The 21,931-nt window shown below is 41.4% G+C and overlaps 1 protein-coding gene across 4 annotated transcripts; it reads left to right on the top strand.

Moving 5' to 3' along the window:
- The first annotated feature begins 1,395 nt into the window (after positions 1–1,395).
- Positions 1,396–21,391, top strand: lnx2b (ligand of numb-protein X 2b). 4 transcript variants are annotated; one of them, XM_074648543.1, is made up of 11 exons: positions 1,396–1,542; positions 1,653–1,698; positions 9,017–9,583; positions 11,951–12,144; positions 14,019–14,218; positions 15,572–15,988; positions 17,803–17,949; positions 18,837–19,011; positions 19,427–19,670; positions 19,759–19,917; positions 19,999–21,391. In XM_074648543.1, the coding sequence occupies exons 3-11, from the start codon at positions 9,177–9,179 to the stop codon at positions 20,132–20,134; spliced, it is 2,079 nt and encodes a 692-aa protein (XP_074504644.1). In that variant the 5' UTR covers positions 1,396–1,542; positions 1,653–1,698; positions 9,017–9,176; the 3' UTR covers positions 20,135–21,391. The 4 variants fall into 4 exon arrangements, with proteins under 4 accessions (XP_074504644.1, XP_074504643.1, XP_074504645.1 ...); XM_074648544.1 differs by having other exon boundaries at positions 1,428–1,542; positions 1,657–1,698; XM_074648542.1 differs by having other exon boundaries at positions 1,414–1,698.
- Positions 21,392–21,931: the final 540 nt, after the last annotated feature.

Here is a 21,931-nt window from a genome sequence, read left to right as displayed (position 1 = left end):
ATTGTACATTTTTATTATTTTATTCTAACGTTTTTATCTATTCTTTTGTTATTATACAGTTTGTCTCGCACCAACAATGCCAAAGAAAATTCCTAGTGTATACCTCTTACACCTGGCAATAAACACCATTCTGATTCTGAAAAAACAAAAAAACAAAAAAACAAAAACACATAATAGATGTAACTCACACTCTGCCTTTTATTTACTCCTCTACTTCATGTTTTTTTGTTGTTGTTTTTTACATTTATCCTTTGATATTGCAATGTATAGTTATTGATTGTTTTTTATTTGTTTGTTTGTTTTGTTGACACAACAAACATGAATAACTTCTTTATTGTTTTCTTCCATTTACATGCATGTCTGCAGGACAGATAATAATGCATACAGTGCACTTTAGACTAAGCTACTGGAGTTACCCTGCACTATACTCATTTTTAACAGTGTCTTCTGCACTTTTTAATAGTCGTGTATCACAGCTGTTACCCTGCACTATATTCAGTTTTAACAGTTTCCTCCATCTCCTTGTATTTTTATATCTGGTATATTTTTTTTTGTACTTTGTACTTTGCACTACTAACTTTTTTTGCTGCCGTTTTACTAACATGTTTTTCACTATGGAACTGTGATGCTGGAAACTTGAATTTCCCTCGGGATCAATAAAGTTACTATCTATCTATCTATGTTCTTTTTAAATACCTATATATTGTAATTTGCTTAAAGGTCCCATATCGTGCTCATTTTCAGGTTCATACTTGTATTTTGTGTTTCTACTAGAAAAACCCTTTATTTTCCTCATACTGTCAGCCTGAATATGCCTGTATTTACCCTCTGTCTGAAACGCTCCGTTTTAGCTCATTTTGACGGAATTGCAACGGAATTGCGTTGCTAGGCAACAGCTTGGGTCCATGTGTACTTCCTGTCAGCTGATGACATTCACATACACTGCAACCAGGAAATAAACTGGGACACATTTAGAATGTTTACGTTTAAAATTGTGTCAAGGGTCTAAATATTGTAGATTTGTGACATCACAAATGGACAGAAATCCTAACGGCTTGTTTCAAACGCACAATTTCGGAATACGGGCTGTGTGTATTTCTCCGTATATTGAGCGGTTCAATACTTTCACAGTATTTATAAAGCACTTAAACATGCTTTATAATATAAGACATGAAAATCTCACTTTTTTATAATATGGGACCTTTAATAAATTGAATATATGTATATATATATATATATATATATATTTTCATGCCTTTTATATTATAAAGCAGGCATATATATATATATATATATTGAATTTGGCAATATTGTTCACCTGACAGTCATGCCAATAAAGCAAATTGAATTGAATTGAATGTAATTGGATGGGTGCCCAGTGACAGAGAGCAGTACTGTGTGTTCACCTGCATGGACTTCTTCTTCTTCCTGTGCTGCTCTCAAGTGTTTGCTCGAAACTGGGAAAGTCGCCCAGTCTTCAGTCTGTAGGTTGAACTACACCTGGGGGACGTCAGACGGGGACAAATCAACCACAGCAATGCGGTAACACAGTGTTATAGAAACCTCGGTGGTGTAGAAGCTCTCAGTGTTTTATAAAGCTGCTGTTTTAAATCCATAATCAGTGAGTTCACACAGAGATCTCTTTGTTTTAGCTAGCTGTGCGATAGCTGCTTCCGGAACACAACAACCTTCACACAGGTAAGGCGAGTTTCGGTCTCACACTTCTAGCTAAATCTCTCCTTTTACACGCTCAGACAAACACACAGCGGTTTCTCTCCTGTTCATGTGTGTTTAATGGTTACATGTAGATGTGTTGGAGCACATTATACTCACTCAGATAAAGTGAGTTTCCGTGCTCAAGGTGTGTGTAGCTGTTAGCGCTGCCTCCCTCAGTCAGCAGGTTAGGGGAGATGAAGGTGAAGCAATGTCTGTGTTCACGTTGATCTACCATCTGACTGCTGCTATGAAGGATAACTTTACTACCTCTTGTTGTCATGTGGATCTGTCACATCGGTGTAGTGATTAGGAGCAAACCAGCAGTCATGGGCTGACATGAGGAGGAGGAGGGCAGTGAGTTATTTATGATCCCAGTGACAACACACATCCAGGCAGAGCAGACTGGGCTGGAAGTGATCACACATGTGTCCTTGTTACTGCTGTTAAAGAGTTGCTTTTTATGTATTGAAAATGGTACCTGTGTGTAGATTCTGAGATATATCAGGGGTGGAAAGGAGCTAAGTACATTTACTTAAAGGTCCCATATTGTTAAACAAATTAGATTTTCATGTCTTCTATATTATAAAGCAGGTTTAAGTGCTATAAAAATACTGTTAAAACTATCAAAACGATAAATATACGGAGAAACACGCTCAGCCTGTATTCAGAAATTGTGCAGTTTGAAACAAACTGTTAGGATTTCTGTCCATGTGTGATGTCACAAATATACAATATTTACACCATTACACTTTTTTAAACGTGAACATTCTAAATGTGTCCCAGTTTATTTCCTAGTTGCAGTGTATGTGAATAACATCAGCTGACAGGAAGTAAACATGGATCCAAGCTGTTGCCTAGCAATGCAATTCCGTTGCAATGCACTAAAACGGAGCATTTCAGACAGAGGGTGAATACAGGTATATTCAAGCTGACAGTATGAGGAAAATAAAGTGCTTTTTGAACATTACAGCATGTAAACATGTTCTAGTAGAAATACAAAATACAAGTATGAACCTGAAAATGAGCATAATATGGGACCTTTAAGTACAATTTTGAGTGTGCTTTACTTGAGTATTTCCACGACATGTTACTTTATACTACATTTCAAAAGGGAAATATAATACTTTACACCACTACAGTTATTTGATTGCTGTAGTTACTGATACAAAATGAGTTAATTAATGATTTTACTTACAAAACACATCAGTTTATAGATTATGATACAAGTCTTTATTGATTACCAGAGAGGGGAAATTTGGTTGTTGCAGCAGCACAATAAATATGAAGTTGAAAATAGTAAAAAGGTATATAAAACTAAAATAAGAATAAGTAAAAACAAGCTACACAAGAGCAATTAGACATAATTACAAGGCAAGAGTGACAGTGGTGCGATGTGATTAATACCAGCAACGCCAGCAAGTCTAAACAGCATAAATACCAGACTTCTATAATATGGTTAGGTAATGATACTTAGAGTTTGTATTAATATGGAAATATATCTATATATAATGTAGTAAAAAAGAACCAAATATACATACAGAATAGCAATACATTATAGTATAAGGAGTAAAGGATCTATATTATAAATAAATCAGATGCATCTTGGCTATATGCAAGTTACATTTTTTCCACCTGGACCATCTATAACGTGACAATGCTGCTTACATAATAGTGCTTCATCAATAACATTACAATCACTGAATACATGAAAGAAAGGAGCCATTCTGCCTATACTTTTAAGTATTTGAGTACTTCCTTCACAGCTGGTCACGATGTAAAAATAGGCACAAATGCTAAAATTAGCCATATTTAGTGTGATTATGTGCAGCTATGCTTCAAAGACCAGTCTACAAAAAGGACTGCTTTTGTACTTCAAGCGTAATCCAACTTCACCTCCAGTAATATTTCAGTTGAGTATCATCACTATCATCAACCTTTATATGAAAAATATTCTCAACAACCCAATACATATTATGAACCCAAAATTTGAGGTGTTGCCTTCAGGTAGATTGTCCAGAATGCTAAAATGCCAAATTGCAGGATAAACAGGTACAAACATTCAGCTGGCTCAAGGCTGAACAAAAGGATAGGACACCACACATGAGTTGTAACTAAAAAATAAGTTTATTTTACATAACTAAAAGGGAAATTAGTGTAATGATAAACTAAAATGTAACACAACCAAACCGGAAGGACGCCAGGTGGAGCGAAAGACTGACCCGACTGATACCAGCTTACATATCCTTGCAGCCAGACCATGTGAAGAAATGGTGGTTCCACCACGAACACTGGAACATATAAATAAGTTGAAGTTAAATAAATAACAATTAATAGCTAAAATTGGCATTCCACATTGAACCACCTTGTCCTTAGTCCCTTTTTAAAACGTAAAAGTTGACTTACACAAACTAAGTGCAGTTTAGTTCTACCCGCTTTCACTGCCACTTAATGAGATCGAGCTGCAACAAACTCACCGTTACCAAACTAAATGGGAGAGAACGCCACTGACCAAACAGACATCTTAAACCAAAAGGCACAATGGAGCAACACTCAACAAAAAGACAGAAAGGCAAATGAGTAGAATATTGCTCTCCCCCCAAACTCAAAAACCCAAATTGCCTACATACACATTAACAAACCCCCATTGTTACAGGAGGTAGCAACAACATAAACCAAACCAGGCCAGATTACCACAAAGCCCAGAGAGACTTCATTTTACCAAAATGGTTCATTTGATCCCAGACAAGCCCCCAGTTTGTCACAACCCAGCTCAAGGCTGGACAAAGGCGGGGACACCATACACAAGGGACGCACTAAGAGGGAAATTAGTGTAACGATAAACTAAATATAACAAACCCAAACAGGGTGCAAGCTAGGGGCAAGAGAAAGACTGAGTGACTGAGTGTCACACGTTTATATAATCTTGCAGCCTGACCAGGTGAGCTGAATCTCTCTTCTGATGACCCGACTCCTCCCACCAGGGCCTGCTTACATGTAGCATAATGTGCGTTGTGACGTTGTCAGCAAATGTGTTGTGTGATGCAGCGGCCTGGAGACAATAAAGTATATCTTATCGTACGTTAAGTAACAGTACTTCTGTGTGTCCACGTGCCACGTCTGTTGTAACTGTTGCACGTGTGCAGATGTCAGAGTTTTTAAGGTGAATTGTTGTGGGAAAAAAATAATGTGAGCATAAATACATTTTGTCCAATTTGGAAAATCCAGTTCCCAACCAGCCTTATTTGAGTAAAATCAGCTGAGTAATAATCATTTCTGTTTTCATTGGTTGATTCAGTGACTTTCACTTTCACTAAGAAAATGTGCAGAGGGCTTCTGTTACCTTCTGCCCTGATGATAAGTTAATGTGCAGGCAGGCTGTTGTACAGTGGGAGGCTGAGCAGCCCCGTGAATATGAGCTTAACCTCCATGTGTGACATGTTGGCGAGACACTGGTAACCACGTGTGAGTCTGCAGAGAGGCTGAGAATCCAACTGATTCGGTTGTATGAAAGTACAAACTGGGAGGAAGTTGGAGTGGAAAACACTTTGGGGAATGACATTTTTAATGTAATATTTGTTTTTCCTGCGTACAGATATGCAAATATTGGCTGTTATTAAAAGCAGGAGGTTTTGCATGTTGTTGCTATAGCAATTACATAATGTTCAAACAACGCTCAACATTGATTCATCTTAATCACTGATCAGAAAAAATATCCAGATGACTAATGATAAGTGTAATTAATGCAGGCATAAATCTTAGACGTGTTGGAGCTTTTCCCTTCATTATGTCATTCTCAGACACGGATGATTAAGACTCATTCACCTCGGGGTATTCATTTTCCATTTCATGTGCAGTATTTATTTACCGTATATTGGTAGCACCAGACGATGGTGTAAGGCTGAAGTAGACGTGACACACCTCCTGTCTCATGGTCTCATGGAGACATTTTTTGTCTAGCGTGGCTTCACCTGCGTTCACCGAGGGAGTGGCACGGATGTGACTCACTCATATTCACCATCAAAGCGAGTGACTCGGCTCAACTTTGAAGGAACGCCACCTCCGGTAATCCTCTGGGAGACTGGAGGACACCATAGGGCCACGGACATTTCCCTCCAAAGCTTAGACTGTCACATGATTACAAGGCATTTGGTTTGGATAAGGCGTTCCCATTGTATTGAGCAGATCTGCTTTGTAAATACATATTTTTACCCCTCGTCTATTGCAAAACTATCTTGTTGTTTTAGTTAAACATGGATTTAAACTGGAGTCTAAAATGTTTCTTTAAGTGTGGGATTCCTGTGAAATAATTGTCTTGCTTAAGTGCAGGATTAGGATTAATACATGTTCATGTGATGTTGAGGACGATTAATGGAGATGTTGATAGAGACTTTCTCAAAAGAAAGTTGAGAGTAAAGGATTTTTTCTTGGAATAGTAGATGTTTGAAATGGAAATTACAATTTTTGAAGGCTGCAATCAACAATTATTTTCATTTAGGCCTCAACGATTAATCAATTAATTGATTAGTTGTCAACTATTGGATTATTTGCCAACTATTTTGATAATCGGTTTGAGTGATTGCTAAGAAAAAAAAGTAAAAAATTCTGATTCCAGCTTCTTAAAAATGAATATTTCCTGGTTTCTTTACTCCTCTATGACCGTAAACTGAATATTTTTGGGTTGTGGACAAAACAAGACATTTGAGGACGTCATCTTGGGCTTTGGGAAACACTGATCATTTTTCACCATTTTCTGTAATTTTATAGACCATACAACTAATCGATTAATTGAGAAAATAATTGTCATTTGCAGCCCTATTTTCATTATCACTTACTCATTAATTTGTTTGATTAACTCATTTAGTCTAGTCAGAAAGTAATAACAAGTAAAAACAGATTGCCTGTTTTCTCTGATCAACTGTCCAAAACCCAAATATATTATCAATTGATAGTAATCATTGAAAATAGTGAGAAATGCCCATCATTTTTAATTCATCAAATTTACCCAGAGTCTAAGGTGTCTGACCAACAGTCCCAAACCCCCAAAATATTAATGTTATAATGATATAAAGCAGAGAAAATCAGCAAAGCTTGCATTTAAAAAGCTGCCAATAGTGAATCAACGAATCGATTCAGTGACATGGAGGATCCTAAGAAAGACGACCACCTTTTATTGATGTATCCTTGAGAAACATGGCGATATATACTGCTGTGTCAGTGTGGTGACAGTGGACAGTGACGAATGGCCTCAGAGCCGGCCACCTTCAGACACAATAAACAGGAGGGTACCAGTAATCTCCAGGGTCACTGTATGTCTTCCTGTGGAGATGACCTCTGCTCTAATGAAGATCATCCTCAGTGAAACCCATCGGCTGCTCCCCCGTGGTCAGCTGTGACTCCTCAGCTAGTGCACGTCACGTTATCAGAAAGCAGATAATACGCCTTATGAAACTGGTTATGTTTTAATTACAAGGGAAGCAGCTGAACCCTTTGCAGCGCGCTGTATTTAATGTAGCGTTTATCTCTTGTTTCACATTCTTGTGCCACGTCATTTCCAAATAAATGGAGCACAGTCTTGTTTCTACTGTGCTTCCCCTCTGTACAACTGACACCTTGTCCTGTAATGGATAGGGGTCATGGATCCTGTAGCACACAAAGTAAAGACAAAGAGAGAAAGACGGCCTGTGTGACCTCGGCCAGTGTGCATGTATGTGGTTAAGGCGTGTGCACACATATTTATAGTGGGTCTAGTGTGTTTGCAATCAGTCGCTCAGCTGCTGAGAGTACTTTACCTGTAGTAGTGCAGCATCAGCAGTCTGAGCTCCCACCCCCCCACCTCCCAACACACACACATGCATATTATATACACACACATTCACAGGCATTAACAGAGGCAGAAGGAACACTTTCCTCTGCCTAGTTACACCAATTCCCCACTGCATTCCTACACCGGTGCAGTCAGAGCTCATACACATCCACGCTCACGCACACACAATACGTGTCCACAAACACACACACCCATTATTCTGACGGTGTGCTGCCGGAGAGGCAGGGCTCTGGTTTCATTCAGGCTTCAGGCAGCTGCGAGGTTAGAGTCTCGAGTTTGCGTGCGGAGGCTACCGGGGCGCTTGACAACAAAGATATCAGCTCGGGTGAGTCGCTCCGAGGCAATAACACTGAAGATAAAGCAGCCTTTTTGAGCCTGAAATCTTGGACTAGGGGTCACGTATAGAGGAAGAAAACTGAAGGTAGTGAGTTCATTGTGGTGACTTTTCTTTTTCTTTTTCATATGTGCATGAACATCTTTGCTCTTTTGTGTTCTTAGGACAAAGTGGAGGACATCTCAAGGTGGTGTTTGGTGGTGTTTTGCTCATTTCTGTGCCACTTTAGCCTCTCAGACAGCATGAAGTCTTCTGAAATGATGCCTGTGAAAGTGAAACTCCTTACTTATGTCGTACAAAAGCCATTTATTGCAACTTAATGGCACTTTTTGCTCCTAACCGTAATGAGCAGTTAATAAATCCACACACGCGCTGTTTTTTTTTTTTTTTTTTAAAGTTATTTTTTTGGGGGCATTTTTTCCATTTTTATTGAGGACAGTGGATAGAGTCTTGAAAGGGGGGAGAGAGAGAGTGGATGCGGAAAGGGCCACAGGCCGGATTCGAACCCGGGCCGCCGCGGTCAGGACCAAGCCTTGATACATGGACGCCCGCTCTACCAACTGAGCTAACCAGGCGCCCCACACGCGCTGTTTTAATGGACGCAATTTATCTTACAAGCTGGATTTTATGAGATCTAACTTCTTTGGTGTAATTTATGAGGTGTCAGTTTATTTGATATATTTGAAAGTGGCCAAAAGTTTCTCCAAAGAATGCGATCCTAATCAGCTCTCTCCTTATGGGAGAATTAAAGGAGATTAGGAGCCGCACAAAGGGATGGAGACCACTGCCGATTGGGTGCAAGGGGTTATTAGTGATGGGGGTTGCATTTCTGCCCAGTTCATTCAGAATTCTTACTCCCGTGTAGTGCCATGCCTTTGTTCCTTCCCATTAGCAGGGGTTTGACTTCAGTCCGTGCCTCATTTCACAGAGTTTAGCCCTTTCAGTGTTGAGCACGGTGACTTTTAGCTGAGATGAGAATTCCTTTTGTCCCTCAGGAAACTAGCTGAGAGGAAGCAGCTGCGGCTTGCTGCTATATTGCTGCTGCTCTCTGGATTTGCCATTTCCTGTGGAGCTGGCCGGTATGAGTAGGAACAGTCCAACTTATGCAGTAGACCTCACTGTGTGTCTCTCTCTCTCAACAGAAAATCAAAATGAAGACGGGGAGATAACATCGACTTTGGATCATCGCTTCGTTCTCACAGTTTGAATGGATTTTAGCTTTGGACATAGATGACCAGACACAGTTTTTAAGGATATAAGAGGACGCTGATCATTGAAGTTTGGACTGATCTTCTTCAGCCAATGGCTACAATAGAAACCAAAGTTGCCGGCAGCGGCGGCACCGCGGGTCTGTCGTGGGCGCGGGTTTGTAAGGAGTGCGGCCAGCAGCACGAGGGCCTGGACTGCCACCTGTACGAGTACCAGGATGAGGTGGACGATGAACTGGTGTGCCACATCTGCCTGCAGCCCCTCCTCAGACCTATGGACACCCCCTGTGGACACACATATTGCTTTCACTGTCTCAGCAACTTCTTGAAAGAGCAGGACTTCTGCCCCGTGGACCGCCTGCGGCTGCAGCTGCATCAGTGCCGTCCCTCCAGTCTGCTGGTCAGGAACCTGCTGGACAAGCTGACTGTAACGTGCCCCCACTCTGCAGAGTGTCAGCTGCAGATGCAGCGCTGCGAGCTGCAGCCTCACCTGCACAACAGGTAAGATTCTGGACGGGATGCTGACTGCAGTTGTTTTGTTTTTAATTTAACTTTCATTTTTATTTTGTTTTCATGAGCATCCATACAACATGACACCAATCAACACAACATTACACAAAAAAACCAAAAACAGTTGTCAGGAGCAGTTCAGACGAGTTTACATTCTCAGTTATTCCATAACGTAATAGTTCAGTTACTTGTTGGTATCCTGTTTCATGTAAATTATCCATTGTTCCCAGTTCTTGTTGGAGATATCTCAGTTTCCGTGGATAATGTTAAAACTTTACCTTGCTAAAATGATTGGTCACAGTGTGTGTTATTTTAGATAAAAACAAGGGATGTTCACAACATCATTAGCAGACATACTATGTAATGTAATCCCGTACAATAGTTTTGCAAATACTACTATTTGAACCTTCAGCCCCCTCTGGTAAAAGCTGTAGTTTAATAAGAGTTGTGTTTGTTATGCTGCAGCAGAGGAAAGCCACACAAAGTACAAACATTTTCACCAACAATAGACTGTTTCAGAACATCATTTAAAGGTAGTGCGTGAATACATCAGTATAGTTGGCGTCCTGGATTTCATCAATTTGTCAGGAGGCACAGGGAGGCTTTTAGCAGGGATACGAGGCACAGGTTCAAATGAAGGCCAAGGCATATCAGGGAGAACCATCTGAAGAGTTAAACTGCATATTACAGTGAGTAATATATTATAGTACAAGGTAGTGGGCATGTAAACAAAGCAGAGAGCAGCACAGGGTAATAATTAATAACAAGATAACACTATATAAAGAAAACATGACAATGACAGAGTTGAATTGCGTCGTCTCTATGGTGTTGAACTGAGCCTTGCTACTATCCACTGAAAACAAATCCCACTGACCGGTCATTTGAGCACTATAGCAGGGTTTCCACTAGACTTTTAGCCCCTGGAACTACTTTTCAAGGCACTAAAAGGTTCCTTCAGCCCACTGTTTTCTGCGTTTCCACCGTGGTATAAAGACCTGCGAAAATTAGGCAAATTAGTCTGCTGACATATGAAAAAGCAACATTACATAGGACGAGGGCTGCTGGTGGTTGCAGCAGTAAACACACTCTGCAGCCTGTAGTTCAGTGTGGCCACTGGAGTCATCTAAAAAACACACTGGAAAAACCTATCTGTCTCCACAGTAAATCATCTGTTGAGTGTTTGAGGGTTATTTATTTGTGCTTTAGAACGTTAAAGCCGTGAAACAATCAGAAAATTACTTTTTCTTTCTCTCATTCACAGTACCGCCACGCTTCGTCTCTCTGTTTTCTACCGCTCGTTCTCTACCGCTCGCTCGCGCGATCTCTCTCTCTTTTTCTCTCTGTCTTTTTAAAAATGAAATGGGAAGCCAATAGCAGAGCCTAACTTCACTTTTAATGTTATTAAACAAAGAAAAATGCTCTACCCATGTCCTAAAGTAGTACTTGAGTACTTCTTTGTTTTATGAATGAAGCGGTACAGTTGAAGCAGCGGCGCCTTGTGTGTGTTTCACCAATCAGCGACGGTCATCCCAGCAAACTCCACCCTTTTTTGGGGGGTAAAAGGTCCCCAGAACTTAATTTAGACCCAGGATCCTGCAGTTGAAATGCAATGAGTTCCTCAAAAGGTTTATTGTAAGGCGTATCAAACGTTTGGTACCCAAACTGCGTGCATGTACAGTATGTCCATTTGAAGGTTAACATGAGATCTGAAGTTTAAGTCATGACAAAAGAATTCGGACTACTTCTCACGAATGTAAAATTACTGTCATCAAAATTGATTGTTTCTCCTCTTCATGCCCTTTTTAAAGGCTGTTTTGACCCTCTTTTTGAAGCTATGAACTCACAAACTTCTAATTATTATTGAGCTCGAGGCGAGGTGCGGGTCAGTCGACTTGTTTTTCACATGGCCAGCGTGGTGCTTATCATTCTGGTGGCCAGCCATGACGCAGTCGGTTGTGGGAGGCAGATAGTCCTGCTGCAGCCTCTCTGTGCAAACAATGAGGAGCCAAAGTTCAGGCATGAAGAACAAGCAGCAGTCCCAGCGCACTGACTGACTTAATCAGACTCAACCTGTCTCGCCCAGACACCCTGCAATGCAGTAAAACTGTCTGCTCATCTGCATAGTGCTTCTCTTCTGAATCCTGTGCATAAATACCCTCATTTTGTCTCATCTTTGCCTTCTCAAAACACTTTTTAACATCCATTTGAATGTGTGTTCATTCATCTCTGGCACTCCTTGGTAACCTGAACCATTTGAGAGCATCCCATTCTATTTCATCATAAAGGCTGTGTTGTTTCTAAAAGAGTAAAATCATCATTATCTTTACTAGTTTCCTCCCTGTTCCCGTCTTTCCTCAGATGTCCTGTTTTTAGAAGACTGAGGGAGGAAGCAGAGAAGAGGAAGAGGCCCTCGTGGAATGAGTTAAAGGGGCGTAAGGGTGACGGGGAGTCGTCTGGTGATGCTAAACATTCAACAACACTGTCCCGAAATCCCGCCAGAGATCAGCCTGAACCGGGGCTCATTAATCCTGCCTATGAAGAAAGTGAGGAAGGTATGGAGTCATTTTATTGTATTAACAACCACCAGAATCAGCGATTCAGTCCCACGAGTCAGCATTCTGTTCAAGCAACAGTACAGAGACTTTTCTGTATGTGGTTATTAAAGTCAATGGAAATTATTTGCAATAGGAGGTTGGTCAATCGGAAATATTTTCCTTGCTGGGGGTGATTGCAGGACACCTAAATCATCGTACCCATCCCCTTCAGTGTGGGTGGTTGTCTAAACACAAAGACGGGAATCGGCGAGGTTTTTAGCCTCGAGGGTTTGATTCTGAGTCTGTTGCAGGTGAATCATCAGCCAGGTCTTAGGAACGTGTAGCAGCTCACAGATGTGGTAACCAGACAGTGTCGTCACTGGGAAAAACCCTCTAAAACAACCTGAGAGCCAGTAGCAGGGACCAAATTCCACTAAAACATAGTTGCCAGGCAACCGGTAATCAGTGTCCGCAGAGAAGTTAGCATGGTGGACATTATAATCTCTATTTTAATCAAATTACTGCTGTATGCTCTTAAAATTTGTAAGGGAAATACAATGAGCGCACAAAATTATGCAAATAAGCTGAAATAATGAAGAACAAATTGGAAGTGCTGCACTGGGTCAGGAAACTGTGTTGGAAATGTTGAAGTAAAAAACTAAGGATGGGGCAAGTAGTCAAATAAAAATAAAAAAACAGACTGTCCAGCTTACTTTGAAAGGAAGTCCTTGGTATAGGATGGCAGTGTGGAAAACAAAAAAAATCACACGCACATTCAGAAAAACAAAAATCCTTTATTAAGAGATGGCTAACACTCATATTCATGTCTTAATAAAGGATTTTTAATTCACAATACTAAGATACTCTGTGCACGTCAGTACGTTAGAACAATTTCCTTTGGACGGTTACAGGTTGAGGTCCACTCTGTTTCCTGTGTAATGTTGCCGTTCAGTGTGTACTGTGAAAACAAAAGTCAGCTAAAGTTAAGGAACTGGTTATTGGTTGACGCAGCGTTGTGTAATTCCATGCAAGTCTCTACTAGTAACAGTGTACTCTAGAGTTTTTTGTAAATAAAATTCCTTGCTGTTTTGCTGGGAGTTAGATGAGAAGATCAATATCTATTTCTATTCATTCAGTAAAGTAAAAATATTCCTTTAACTTACTGTATCTACAGTCTGTTTTTCGATGAGGCTTATTAGCTGTGAGGGATATTATTAACAAAGACCCAAATTATTTATTTCAGTAATGTTCTGCCAGGCAGTATCTCCCTACTGCTGTTTTAAAAGATAATTTAATTACAACAGGGGGCATATTTTCACTGTTTTAGCCCTCATCTTAACAAGTTCTAGTAACATTGTACTCTCCAAAGTAATTGCTGGGATCTGGGAGCATGGTGACATCACTACAAAGAGGTCTGGTGGAGCAAGAAACACAAGCGGTCAGATATAATAAGTTGTAAACAAGCCAGCTGATGATCTAAACCACTTTATTTGGTTGGGGAAAATGAGCGCACTTGGAAAGTCTGAAATAATCCCTCATTGCAGGGGAAAGCTGTGTCCTTGTACATTGGTAAGTATGTTAGGACAAACCAGGAAGTTGGCCTGTAAACTGTGATGATGTTGACAATTACAATTTTACTGTGTCTCTTCTACATAAATTTAGCTAACCTGGGAATTTGTTTAAAACTTGTATGCGTGAGTGACCATATTTCTTGCCCTATTGTGACGTTGTTGCACTTGAAGAGTACAGTGTTATAACTTCTGATAGGGATGATGGCTAGCATATTGATATTATTATCACATACTGTATGTTTATCAGGTATTTTACAAGGTGCAATCAGCCAATGAGAGCTGAGGAATAAACAGATATCTATTTATTCCTCTTCCCTGCAGACAACACCCCCATGCGGTCCAGTCTGGTGGCCGAGGCCAACGTGGTGGAGCTGTTCAGAGAGGAGCCGGAGGAGGAGCTGGGCCTTCGCATCGTCGGGGGGAAAGACACGCCGCTGGGGAACATAGTCATCCAGGAGATAGTCCGGGACTCGCTAGCGGCTCGTGACGGCAGACTGGCCCCAGGGGACCACATCTTAGAGGTGAGAGAGAGTGACTAAATGAGGAAAGTCAAGTCATCATATTTTCTTCGTCGTGGGATTTCAGACGTATCCTGGTGGCGTAGCGTGACACAGTTCAGCTCAGCATATTTTTGCATAAACACCTTGTCATTGAATTCTCACGGTGTTGTAAACACGGTGCTTTGCAGGCGGGAATCTGAAAGTAGATATTCAAGATAAACAAGTTTTAGCACCATGGTAACAAGGCGTGGTTAATATTCCCGGGCAAAACATGTCGGTGTCACTGTGAGCAGCTTTACACCTTTCTGTTTGAGTGTTCAAACATGAAGGGGACTTAACTCTGAAAGAGTTATAGATCCAGAGTTATGATGGGTTTTCTGCTAGTTGTTGTGCCACTAAAACCCCAGAAAACATGAAAATTTACTTTTTATTATTATTTCTTTTTAAATAATTATTTTATTACAATATCCTAGAGCCCAATGTGACGTCATGTTTTTTCCGACTAACAGTCCAAATCCTCAGTTTTCTATAATGAAAGAACCTGGAGTCGTTAAATGTTGTGGCAAGTTTGTTGTAGCTCTAGTTACGCTATGATATTCCAATTTTATAGACATTTTTATCATCTAATATAGAAGGTCAGTGTCAATATCTGTGTAAATATTATATACATTTACACTTTTGTTTTCGACAGAGGAGACTGGAAGTGCAGAATATAACTGGAGATTTTAATAAGTCGTGGTCTCCTCTCCTCCAACAATGTCCTCCTTCTTGTATTTCTCCCCTCCGGTTCTCCTGGAACGTGGTCAGGCTGTAAACCGAGCTCATTTCATCTTCGGCTCTCTGGCACCCCTGCGTCAGTGTGTGTCCTCCAAAATGTTGCTTTCCCTCCAAAGCCAACCGATCCCAAACCTGGACACAGGCTGCCTTCAGGATGTGAAACATTAGCTGCAGTTTTTTTTGGGCTTTGTGGAAAGCTGGTGGATGTAAAGAGATACGGAGACTCAATCTTTCTCTTCCCCTCAAATCGATGCATCGATTTTTGTGGTAGGCCTAATTTCACATCAGATTTGTGAGGCAAATATCACTTTGACAGGCTCTTATTTTAAACAGAGTATAACTTGTAACTAGTTCTGGTTCTGATCACTGTGATGCAGGAAATACAGATATGATATAAAAGTCTTTCAGTTTTAACAACGTCAAGTCACAGTTCCACATTTTGGACGTTAATACAGTTTTCTTGGAGGAAAACTAACATAATTAGTTAATTACATAACAAAAACATATCTTTCTATAGTGGCAGCATCCACGTACAGTGTGTCCTGCGACATTTGTATACTGGCTGCTGCACCGCTGACTGTTGTTTCTGGTCTCCAGGTGAATGATGTCAGCCTGGCTTCAGTCCCCCACGCCCGGGCCATCGGCGTGCTGCGACTGCCGTCCCTCCTCAGGCTCACCGTTATGCAGGAGAAAGGCTTCAAGACAAGGGATACACGGTCTGATCATCACCCTTCCACCGCCTCCCAGCCCTCTCCCAGTCCCCACGGCAACGCTACATCCAATCACAACCCCGGGGCAGTCCTGCAGGTGACGCTAATGAAAAGCCAGCGGTCCGAACCGCTCGGCATCAAACTCATCCGCAAATCGGACGAGAGCGGGGTTTTCATCCTGGACCTGCTGTCAGGCGGTTTGGCAGCCAAAGATGGAAAACTGAGGAACAATGACAAGGTGTTGGCCATCAACGGACATGACCTGAGGCACGGTACACCTGAGAGCGCTGCCCAGATCATACAGGTATATTAAAAGGACCAAAGATCGGATTTTAGCCTATTAACTACAAATAACACTCTGCGTTATCACAGACCATTTTCTAAAGCGAGCCATAAGTTTAAAGACTCATTTCGGTATGTTGAACATTTAGTTGTGAGCATGGACTAGTTTGAACTCATCTGTTGGTGTATTTAAGGAAGTACAGACAGATTTTGGTTGATGGTTGCCAAAAAATGCTAACCAAGACCGAAGAAAACAAACAAACATGGACATTCTGAAAAGGATAGTGTGTATGACGTCTTAAAGAACAAGTCAATGATGTAACATTAACAAAACACATCTAAAAGCCTCAATGTTAGCGTAGAAGTTGCAGCATTCATTCATTACACCACAGAATGCAAAAGTGTTTAATAAGAGCAAACAAGATGCTGACGATAGAATCCTCCTTTGTAGGATTGTGCTGAGCGCGGTAATATGCGATAATGAAATAGAGTGCTACAGGAATGAGTCCTAAAACCCAGAAATGAGTTAGCTGTAGTGACTTTTAGCAACGTAATACCAATAACGCAATAACCTATAAGCGACTGAGGGACGAACAAGAACCTATTCGGACGCGTGCTCTACAAACAAACCAGTGTCCAGTGCGCTGTATAACGTTGGATCACTTATATACATATTCACAGTTTCACATCTCACCATCATGCAGATATCTGTGTATTGTTCTTACCCTGTTTCTATTCAGCAGAATTTAAGCCAGCAAATTACACACGGTTACACACGGTTACACACTGCACAGCACGGCCTGTCACGGTCAAAAACTGTTTGGCTTCCCGTCTCAAACACACCTGATCCTCATCACCTGATCCTCATCACCTGAGCGCTTCCCTATATGCACATTCATATCAATGTTCCACCCTGTGGTCAGTGTCAAAACTGCTTGCACACATTAACTCAGTGTTATCCACAGATGAAAGTAAAACAAACAAAAAACTACATTAAGGCTCCAACATTAGCATTTATGCACTTCCGGTTCCCTCGATAAGAGATTTTAATGTTCCACAATATAAAATACGTCAGTAAATATCCCACTCTTGAATTTTGAAGCTTTTACGTGTATTAAAAAAAGCGGTTACTAACAAGTGGCTAAATGAGACTACTAAATGCCCTTACGCCGACTCGTCCGGCTTTACAGCCTCGTTAAACTCGTGCTCATGTGACTGTGGTGTAGTTCGTTTATAGTCCAAACGTTCGCTTTTTACTTCTGGCGACTGCATTTACGCTTCAAAAATCAAACGAACAAAAGTATCATGAACGTTTTTTTTGCCACAGAGCTTATTTTCTGCAATAATCCAAAACCCAATGGAAAAATCCCATTGACTTTTTGTCGAGGGAACCAGGGCGATGCTAACTTCCTGGTTGGACTACAAAAATACCTCATCCCTGCACCACTCTATGGAAAAGGCCTCGGCGAAAATTGAACAGGATTTATCTCTCAAGAGCATGAATTTACCCAACACATACGACAATTATAAGATCTTTTGGTCTGATAGGGGCAGTAAAGGGGAAAGGTCACCAAATTCACAAAAAGATCATCTGGGGACCATGAATATCCACAGAAAATGTCATGAAGTTGTCTAAGTTTGTTATCTCAAGCAAGTTTTAAATCTTGTTTAAATCCATCCTTATTATTATGAACCAAAGGCTGCCAGGAAGGGAGCAAACCAATCTGACAACTCAGTAATTACGGCATAGAAAATGATCAGTAGAAACATAAATTAAATGTTGTTGATTGATTATAAAACTTCCAATTAATTGCTTTTTTTTCTGGGTGCATTTAGGCGAGTGAAGTGCGTGTGAACTTTGTGGTGATGAGACCGGCAGAGACTCAGGAGGACGGAGGAAGCAGCAGAGAGGGACAACACGGCCGAGCAGCCAGGAGGGCGCCGGAGCAGCAGTACTTTAGGCGCCAGTCCACCTACATGAAGGTAACACTTCCTCACAAGCTGATGCTCAAACTATTTTTTCGAACAAATATTTTTTGTATCAACATTTTTTTGGAGCCTTTGCCAGCTGTTGGCTGCCGGAACTTGCTTTTACGCCACTAACCACGATGTTGTTCGCAGTATCTCACAAACTTTACATGTTTCTGTTTACACAGTGTAATTGTGATGATCACACTCGGTTGTACCATACACTGTCAGTAGGAAGAGTAGCAACCCCCCCCAGCTGGGCGTGAGAAGCTTTGAGAGCAGACACCTGCGTCGGTGAGCGGAGATGAAAGCCCTTCTCCGGGGCCTCCCTCTGTCCTGATCAAAAGGCCCGGGGTGCTGCTCACTCTGCCGCTACGGGGCCACCGGCTTGTTGTTTTTTGGTTGTTTCTTTGGGTGGCAGAGGATCAAAGCTGGTAACAGTTAGCTTTCGCCTGCAGAGTCGAGTCTTTTCGTCTTGCTGGGGGGGATGGGTTCCCTGCTGGGGGGGAGGAAGAGCCCCTTCCTCCCCCGAGCTTCCCTTCTGATGGTTAACAGACTCCAGAGTGAAACGAGGAGGCTGGTTGAAGCTGTCATTTTCCACACATCTTTTCCACTACGAGAGCTTAGTGTTGATCCTCACACGTTACCTCTACCCTTACCTCTCAGCTCCTTCTCAAATGTTTCACATTTGTTTCTACGAGCAGTTTTGTGAGAGGAATCAATTAAGTCAAAAGGATCCTAGAGAGCCTGAAGTGTGTGTGTGTATGTGTGTTATGTCAAACAACATAAGATAAGGAGAATCTATGAAACACGGCATGGTGAACGAGGCCAAAAGTCCATACGTGATGTTGATCAATATGTTTGTCATTGCTTGGTATTAAAGTGTTTCATTGTTCATGTAGGATCCTCCAGGAGGGTTTTCTAGCCAGGAGAAGACTGTGAGCATGAAGAAGGAGCCTCGACTCTCCCTGGGCATCACGATCGCCGGGGGGAGGGACTGTCGCAGCCGTCTGCCCGTTTACATCACGAGTGTGCAGCCTGTCGGCTGTCTTCACCGAGATGGCACCATCAAAAGAGGTACAGAGCAGCATCTGGAGATGTGTGATTGCATTAAAATGACTAAAACAATTATCAAAATAGTTGCTGATGAATTTTCTGTCGAATTGATCGACTAATCGTTGCCGCTCTATTTTTGCCCAATGATGCCAAAAACATACTGCCTACTGCCACTTTAAGCCGTTTAAATTTGTAAACGTATCCTTTTCTCTCCGTTGCAGAACAAGTTTATCAAATTGTTTTCACAAGAAAACAGAGTTCTCCAATTTAGACGGCTTAATGTTTTTATCCAGTCTCCGTCTGGTTGAATTGACAGCAAACTGAGTTCACCCCTAATTTAAAAAAATAAAATTAAAAGCTACTCTTCATGTTGAACACAGAGAATCCTCTTCACTAAAATGTCTCCATGTTCACAACATCCTCTGTGTCTCCTCAGGCGACGTTCTGCTGAGCATCAACAGTGTCGATCTGACCCAGTTGACCTACAACGAGGCCGTCTCTGTGCTGAAGGCTCAGACAGCTCAGTCCCAGGTGGCGCTGCGGGTCATCCAGACCCTCTCCGAGGACTCAGACGAGGACACCGAGGCCGCCAACAAGGACGAACTGGACGCTGTGGACGACCCACGAGACGACGCCCTTAACTGGACGCCGCTGTGGACTCGCTGGCTGGGATTACCAAGGTAGAGCCTGAATTCTGCTCCTCCACTTCAAGCATATTCTATTCATTTTTATTATGAAAGAGTTATGTCTGACTCGCTGTCATTTCAGTCCCATGCACTGGTGCCGGGACATCGTCCTGCAGAAGACCAACAACGAGAGCTGGGGCTTCAGTATCGTCGGCGGCTACGAGGAGAGCCACGGCCAGCAGCCTTTCTTCATCAAAACCATCGTGCCTGGTACACCTGCTCACTTTGACGGACGCCTCAAGTAAGTTGAGCCCCATATTTGACGCAATCAGCCCCTGCATCCTGTCATCACTCCTAATGTGTGCGTGATTCCCTCCTCCAGGTGCGGCGATGAGATCGTGGCAGTTAACGGAGCCACAACAGTGGGAATGAACAACTCCTCTCTCATCCCCATGCTCAAGCTGCAGAAGAATAAAGTCACTCTGACGGTGGTGTCCTGGCCTGGGAGTCTGGTGTAGCAAAACACACCCGCACATTCACTCTCTCTTCTTTCTGGCACCCTCTTTAATTGATCTTCGCCCTGTTCGGCTGCATTCTTGACTGGGCCACTCACCAACCCTTCCACATGTATCTAGGTTACCTTGTTCAATCAAACACAAAAGATGTGTCCTTAAGAACAATGTGTACAAAGTGAATGACTTTCCAGAACGTGGTCTCAGCAGGGACGTGCTTGTTTCAAAGATTATTGCACAAAATGGTTTAACCCGCATACAAAAATGATGACAATCACTGAATTATATCCTAAAAACAAACGGGAAGGATGCTTTTTTTTTTTTTTTGGAACACATTTTTTTCTGTATAGTTCCTGTATTTGTTTGCTTTCCTGTTAAATAATGTTATCATTTGTGTGATTCACATAAACAGCATCCAAAGATGAAATGTAGCGCTTACGGTATATTTAGACGGTTGTGATGAAAAACTATACATTACTACATATAACTAAACGGTTGATGACTGTAGAGACTCATGCCAAAGACAGAAAAATCATCCTGTCCTGTAGCTTTTTTTACCAGTAGTGTGATTTTATCAATTTTATTTACACTTTTAAAACAGAATGATGAAACCGTGACGGAAAATCAAGTAAATTGAGGATAAAATCAACAGCTGCAGCTACAAAAAGAGACTTTGGTTTTAACAGGGAGGTTGTTGAAAAGCCAAAGAGCCACAGTAACTTTCGGTTTGACACATGTGCAGTGTAAAAAGGGGGCTTATAAGGAGTCAGCATACTGTGAGCTGGTCTATAGGAGCAAATAATTCTGTGATGAATGTTTGGTTTTAATCAAAAGTGTTGTTAATCTATAAACAAGACATTCAGCAGACATGTCCACTGATCAGTTCTTTGTATTTATTTAGAAATCATATAATACTGAATGAGTTTGATAAGCGGGTGCCTTGTAGACATTGAAGGACAAACTATATACTTGCCTTAAATTTCCACCAACATGTGTTCCCCCTGATTATTCACTCTCATTATAAACAGTTTATAGGAATTTCAAAGGCCTTGTTCAGATAGATTTGTGTTACATCGTATTTTTTTGTGTCAACACATTCCCAGTGGCCTTTTCTTGTGTCTTCATTGAGACAAGACTTATTGAATAATTGAGAATATCGTTTCAGAATTAGTTTTTGAGTCAGAGTGGCTGTGATTATAAACAGTATATACAGTAGGTAATATGTGTATTAATCATTATGTTCAATAAAATCATAAGAAATCATGCTGTTCTTCTGGTTATTGTGGCTTCTAACTGCACCATGGTGATGTCACTTTAAGCGGTATGAATGCTGAGCCGGTGCATACATTACAATATTTCAGATTCACAATTTTTCCTTGCTAAAACGTGCCAGGAAAATGGTAAAGAATCACTGCAATTTATAAGCTGATATTGGTCCCAATCTCATAATGGGCAGGGAGATCAGAGGGGGTCTGTCGTTGTAGTTCCCTGATAGACTATCCAACCACAGCTGGAGTGCAATGATTGAAATCATTAACCTCGAGTCAGAAATGTCCAATAAACTGTACAGTGTGTTCATGGCTCAGTCTGACCCCTAGTGGACAGAAACGGTATAGAATAAAGAAGTGACCCAGGTTCCTTATACTTCTTATAGACCCTCTGAAACAATTATGAATGTTCTTTTACACATTAAACTTGCTCTGCAGTCATGATATAAACATGCAAAATGACCTGCACACCATCATCTCTACAACGAAACCGTTCAGACTTTGGTCTTTCAGAACGACGGTGTCGTGAATATCT

Source organism: Sebastes fasciatus, chromosome 10, assembly GCF_043250625.1.
Source record: "Sebastes fasciatus isolate fSebFas1 chromosome 10, fSebFas1.pri, whole genome shotgun sequence".
NCBI classification, from domain to species: domain Eukaryota; kingdom Metazoa; phylum Chordata; class Actinopteri; order Perciformes; family Sebastidae; genus Sebastes; species Sebastes fasciatus.
This window is presented reverse-complemented; position numbering and strand designations above follow the sequence as displayed.